Source organism: Akebia trifoliata, chromosome 14, assembly GCF_017979445.1.
Source record: "Akebia trifoliata isolate Shusen 1 chromosome 14, ASM1797944v1, whole genome shotgun sequence".
NCBI lineage: Eukaryota > Viridiplantae > Streptophyta > Magnoliopsida > Ranunculales > Lardizabalaceae > Akebia > Akebia trifoliata.
In genome coordinates this window covers 8,076,359-8,082,388 of record NC_141388.1, presented here as the reverse complement: position 1 = coordinate 8,082,388, position 6,030 = coordinate 8,076,359, and the positions used below count along the sequence as shown (strand labels likewise).

General features: G+C 36.8%; 1 protein-coding gene across 2 annotated transcripts; it reads right to left on the bottom strand.

Moving 5' to 3' along the window:
* Positions 1-315: 315 nt before the first annotated feature.
* Positions 316-5,647, bottom strand: LOC147385987 (FtsJ-like methyltransferase family protein). 2 transcript variants are annotated; one of them, XM_086422845.1, is made up of 6 exons: positions 5,513-5,647; positions 5,337-5,423; positions 5,158-5,220; positions 4,950-5,051; positions 867-1,125; positions 316-772 (listed from the first exon to the last, which is right to left on the bottom strand). In XM_086422845.1, the coding sequence occupies exons 1-6, from the start codon at positions 5,588-5,590 to the stop codon at positions 663-665; spliced, it is 699 nt and encodes a 232-aa protein (XP_086278971.1). In that variant the 5' UTR covers positions 5,591-5,647; the 3' UTR covers positions 316-662. The 2 variants fall into 2 exon arrangements, with proteins under 2 accessions (XP_086278971.1, XP_086278972.1); XM_086422846.1 differs by having other exon boundaries at positions 5,337-5,428; positions 5,513-5,646.
* Between the last annotated feature and the right edge of the window lie 383 nt (positions 5,648-6,030).

Here is a 6,030-nt window from a genome sequence, read left to right as displayed (position 1 = left end):
TGTATCAAGTGTTCTAATGACAGCTATAAGAACTCAAGCTCATGGGTAATCTTCTTCAAAGGAAGGGTTGTCATTTGGTCTGATCAGACCTGATAAGGATCCAATCCGATAACTAATTATATCAATTTTGGATAAACCATGTTCTGATCCCATTGGGACCTGATACAATAATGTCTTTATGTTTTAGATTTTATTTAGATATAATGTGTATGATATATACTATACTTTTATTAAATCGAATCGAGCAGAACTTGGCCCAATCGAGAAATATACATTTTTTGGGTCCATCATGAGGTGTGTACTGAAAAATGACGATTAAGGTCCAATAAATTACTTATCAGATTGATACCAATCAAACCCAAATTGAATACATTGTTCTTAGGAAGAATACATCGATCTTAGCTACAAAATACAATCAAACCCAAATACAAAATTTTGATAACATGCTTGCCTTCATCCTTGATGTAAGTTAAAGAAGAACATAAATGAGAAAAAGTCGTACCAAACCCGAGTGGTGGTGTCTTTGCTTCCTCATCAACAAGCAGTCAAAACAGTATATGGAAGGTTAAGGCAGCAGTTTATTGTGTTGATCCCATGCGCATAATCTGGTCATGGGAATCCAACCATCGTTAAAGAATCCAGTTGTTGCAACTCCTTATAAACTACCGCAAACCTTGACAAATCAAATAAATCTCTCTTGAAGAAGACCGGGTTGCTTTAGGCCTCAACCATGATGCCTTTCTGAAACATGGTTTGCAAATTTGGCTCAATTCTGCAACAACCCAAGGAAGATGATTACAGATGAAGAACAGCAAAGCATCTAAAGTTTAGTAGTTTACTATGTACTATGTGGAATGACGACCCACCTTGGACATCTTCGCTTTCAAGTAGCTTAATGACAAGGTTGCCTCCAGGTCGTAGAACACCATTCTCAGCGGCACAAGAATTAGAACTGTCTGACGGCTCCTCCCTGTCAATATTGTCATCTGAATAAGCTATGATGGCCCCACCTAAAGCTAAATCAAGTGCTCGCATCCCTAACTCAACGGATAAAGCTGCATCCTTCGTTGTGATTCCAGAAACAAGAGGACACATATCTGACAGTATCACGGAAAACCCTTTACCCTGCAATGAAGGAAAGTCAGAGAGACTCATATCCAAGGTTTAAATTTTAAATAACATTATCGGCGGTGTAACAGGAAGGGGTCATTACAATTAATATAAAAAAACATTTGGAAAAAAAAAATGTGTTTCAAAATGAAATTTGAATTTTAAGCTTAAATAATGAAAATAGGATAAAACAAGGTTCATTATTTCCAAAATAATGGCCATTAATTAACTTTGAAAAAAAAGAAAATAAAAAATTGAAACAGTTTAAATAACACGCTATGCTATACAATGTAACACCGGTCATTTTTGCGTAACTAATGGCCCTTATGAAGAGTAAAATGTCCCAAAAACAAAATGCAATTATTTTCCAAAACATGGAATCGGTTCTTGGCATCACTGTTATAATGGCCGTTATTACCGTTATGGTAAGCTAGTTGGGGGCCCAATAATAGAACAAGTTTCTCTGTTGGGTAATTGAATAACATCAATGAAGAGTTCTAAAATTCAGCAATTAAATATTTCAATTGGAATTTCTATGGAAAATATAGAGTATTGCTAACCATCCTTGGACTGAGTGCCATACCCCAATGGCAAACTTTCTGTTCATTTACAAGTTTTTCCAACATCCCATATATGCACACTGATGTCCTCCCCCTTCAGCAGTTTCAAATTATTATCTCAAATAGTATCAGTGCAAGTTTATTGTTATCGTTAAAATAATTTATCAATAAAAGGCAAGAGACAGAGCTACAATAAATAGAAATGAGAGGGAAAAAAAAATAAACCTCACAAAATTACAAGAAGGAATCAAAAGAAAAGTAAGAGGAAAGGCTAATTACAGTCCCCAACAGGCCAGGCCCTGCAACTAACTATCCCCGACCCTCACTATTCTATCTTGAGAATTGGCCCTCGACCTGATATACACAACTGGGGCAACCTCATTGGGACCAAAGAACCACAGAGCAAGTACGCTCAAGAGAGACGTACCAAACTTATGGCCCACCATACTTCCTTGAGAACTGAACTGGACTCGCCAGCACCTCCCATCAGCTTTACTGAATCACTTAACCCGAACATTATATAAACAAATACAGACTATGCGCAAGAAGACAAGCAAGGCCACCCAGACCAAACCACACTAGAATAGAATAGACTCACTAGACAAGGAACTGCTTGAATAGACTCGCTATTAACTAGACTAGACTATACTTACGTACTGGGTGGATGCACTCACTCCTTCTACTGCATCTCCATGACCCAGCGCCCGGGAATCCATTCTTCCATGGTAGCTTGCCGGAGTGCATCATCGGCCTTAGAAATTCCAAATTCATCCCGGAGGCTTAAACCTATGAATCTATCCTTTCCATCCCTTGCTCCACTCTTCTCGGAAAAAGGTTCTCGTTCCCATGAATCCCGATCTGCCTAGCATCGATAGTGATTGATCAAATTCCTACTCCGGTGCTGAGAAGCATATCAGTTTTCCTTATCTCCTTTGCCTAATCTCTGTAACCCTTTGGATGACCTTCTATCGTGCACATGTTCATCGGTCCCTCAACCCCTTACTTAAGAGTTCATTAATCCCAGCCCTCGCTCGAATTAGATAGTAGTAAGGGAGTGATATCTGGATCCTCACTTTTCGTCCCTGTCCATTTATCTTTCCGTATCCATTGTTGGGTGGGTATCAATCTATCCGTTAGAAAGTTGAATACAATCTCCCTCCACTTGAAGTCCAGGTCCTCAAAATGATTACTCCTTGTATCTTGATCAATAGACGTCCAATACCACCACAATGTTGCCTTAATTTTCAAAATTAAATCTTTAAAATTGATTATTTCTCTTCGAAGATGATAGCATTCTTTTCTTTTGAAAAAAAAAAAAGTTGATATTTTTGCCAAGTATAAAGCCACAAAATTGCAAGACTTCTTCACGGATAAGGCATACTTAAGACATTGTGCTTAGTGATCAGGACAACCTAGATCTATTCTCGTAACTACTGGCTTGATTTGCATCCTGCATCATTTAGGTTATTATTCTCCTTTAGATCAAGGTCACACAACAAAGAACAAATATACCATTTACCAAGGATAATGGTCATGTTATTAAATGATATAGAGTATAGATAAAGAAATGGTCAATTATTTATTTATTTATTTTGAAGCCCATGGTCACAAACTTATAAGACGTCTTCAGACATCATACCCAACGGAGACGTTTTTTCTTTGTTTCACCTAAGTTCATTTTTTCTTTAAGTCAAGATCGTGTTCATGATGGAGAATGGTTGGTCACTTGGGTCCAGTGAAGCCTAACAGATAGCAATCTAAAATATTAAGTCCACTCCTTTACTCTTAGGCACCCATGACACCATTGCAACCCTCATTTGAATAAGAAGAAGAAGGGATTGGGGGTGAGGTAAGATGGATAAAATGCAGAATATATCAAAATTAGATAATTGGCAAGTGAACAAGTATTCAAGAATCAAAGGAGAATTTGATGCAACCAGAGGACATTTGTTTGATAGTGGACATGTTGAACAAGGGATTAATTGAGATCGAGATCAATTGTACAAGATTGGTCAAAATGTTGATGGAAGAGGATGGTTTGATATCAGAAATTGTCCCAAGCCTCAGCCTCTTAAATTGGTAGTTCTGGCTAGCGAAGGATGAGAAAGTTAGACTCTTCATAACACACAAGTGAAAAATAGCTAGAGATAGCCGCTCGAGCAATATCTCATAGTTCAGCCCCTTGTTAGCAATCTCCTGTTTAATTCGCGAAAAATTCACAAATTTTTCATTTTTTTTCAATGAAAGTATTATTCTTTGGATTATTGAATTATTCTAAATAATCCACTTATGTTAAGTTAAAAAAGAATAAAACACGTTTTTTACGAGTTTTACGTCGTTTACAAATTTGTATAAAACTCGCTAGAAAAAAAAGCTATTATAACTCGTCGTATGTTGTAAGATGTTAACTTGTAAGTTGTAACGTGTAACACAAGTTCGGCTTTGAAGCGGCCATGCTTTAAAATTTTGGAGGAATCTATCTTTTTAGGTGACAAATGTCTCTTTCATCTTTAAAAAATAATGACATGCCCCTCTACATTTATTTAAGATACCACCTTAATTTTCCAAACTGATGATTGTCCCTTGACTTTCGTATTCTTTTATAAACCACTGGAACAATACCCTCATTATCACCACCATCATTATTACCATCACCGTCACCAATTTCATAATCACCATCACTATCATATTACTAATTTTTGGATTTTCGAATTTTTGAAATGAGATGAATAATACATGTATAAAGCATATGCCGCATATTTTTCGTTTATTAAACTTTTGAACAAATTTTAGACCAGATTTTTGCAACCCAAAATTGAATAGAACTCGAATTTTTCACATATCAAATTTTTGCCATATTCTGAATTGCTAACAAGGGTTCAATCATTGCCTCACGGAATTGAGTTAGGCACACCATAGTGAGCTAAGGTTTATAAAATAAGGCTTGATGCGGAAACAGTATTCTCAATTGAGTTCCAAATACAGTAGTGAATCATTCCTACTCTTTCACACATGTATGTGATGGTAACCCAATTCTTGAACTATAAACCATGGCATCTTACCTACGAACCATGGCCTCCAACAACAACTACTCTACTTCCAATTCCCAAAACCATCAAACTCAATAATGACCCAAACTTAATTTCATTATTCTAAATCTACATTATATGTAAAAATTGATTAAAAAAAGAGTCGAACCAGATTGATCGAAACTCCGGAAATTTCAAAACTATAAGCAAACAACTAAAATGGTTCTCAATATAATTACTAATTTGATACCTGAGGGGAGAGCGCTCTAGCTCGATCCTTGGGAAGATTCATGACATCGGCACAAACAGTTTGCACCCTCGAATCACAGTGAACCGAAGGAACCTTCACCTTCTGCTCTACAACCCAACATTTACAGAACCAAGTCAAATTTAGTTCCCCACAAATATCAATTTAACAAAATAGAGATTTTTGAATAAAGGGTTTTTATTGCTCTGACCTTAAGATCAATACCCACAACCATCCCACCATTTTTTAGAGGTCCTAAGCTCTGGCAAGCTACCTTGATTAAAATTAAACCAGATTAAAGTTAACCCGGATAAAAATGTTCTTCGTAGTATATTAAACAAGACAAAAAAGGGTAATTTCGGTGGATATGTTATTCGAAGAAATGGGCACCTGAAGCCAAGCACCAGGAGCACATCCAAGGTCCAGAACTGAAGATCCTGGCGTTATCAGTTTGTATTGCTTTTGCATCTGCAGCAACTGCTCTTCAAAGTGAACCACGAAAATATATTAAGCATTAATTAAAACTATGAAAATATAATATAAAAATAAAATAAAAATAGCAAAACCTTGAAGGCCGAACGAGCCACGTAGCCGAGGCGCTGAGCCTCTCTGTAGAAGAAATCCGGTAAGCCTGCGCCGCTCATCTTTTTTTCGCAATCAAAACCTCTCTGTAGGTTTTTCTTTCTCGTACTCGACCTTTCATACTACTCGGGAAGAAATGAATCTTAGCAAGGGTATTTCGGTCATTGACCCTTATCAACGGAAGTAGTTTTCTTCCTCTCCATCAAACTGTGATATGGTAAGAGAAACACGTGCCTCTTATGGATAAGTAGGCTTGTCAATTGATCGGGTACGGAGCGGATTTGGGTCAATTTCGTATCAATCCAATAAGGATCGAATCATTCTTGAAGTATCAGATCGAACACTTGTCCAATCAAGTTTTTCGGATCTCAATTCTAAGATCTAGATCCAATCCATTAACATTCAGATCGGGATGAACCCGATTTTATATACAAAATCGGGACATGATTATTAGATCAGGACATTATTGATCCAGATCTAATCTAATAAGATATCAGATTGA

Coding starts and splice junctions, on each gene's coding strand:
- LOC147385987 (XM_086422845.1), bottom strand. CDS start 5,590: ATGAGCGGCGCAGGCTTACCGGATTTCTTCTACAGAGAGGCTCAGCGC. Junction 5,221..5,336: donor CTCCTGGTGCTTGGCTTCAG/GTGCCCATTTCT, acceptor ATTTTAATCAAG/GTAGCTTGCCAGAGCTTAGG. Junction 5,052..5,157: donor TTGTGGGTATTGATCTTAAG/GTCAGAGCAATA, acceptor GTTGTAGAGCAG/AAGGTGAAGGTTCCTTCGGT.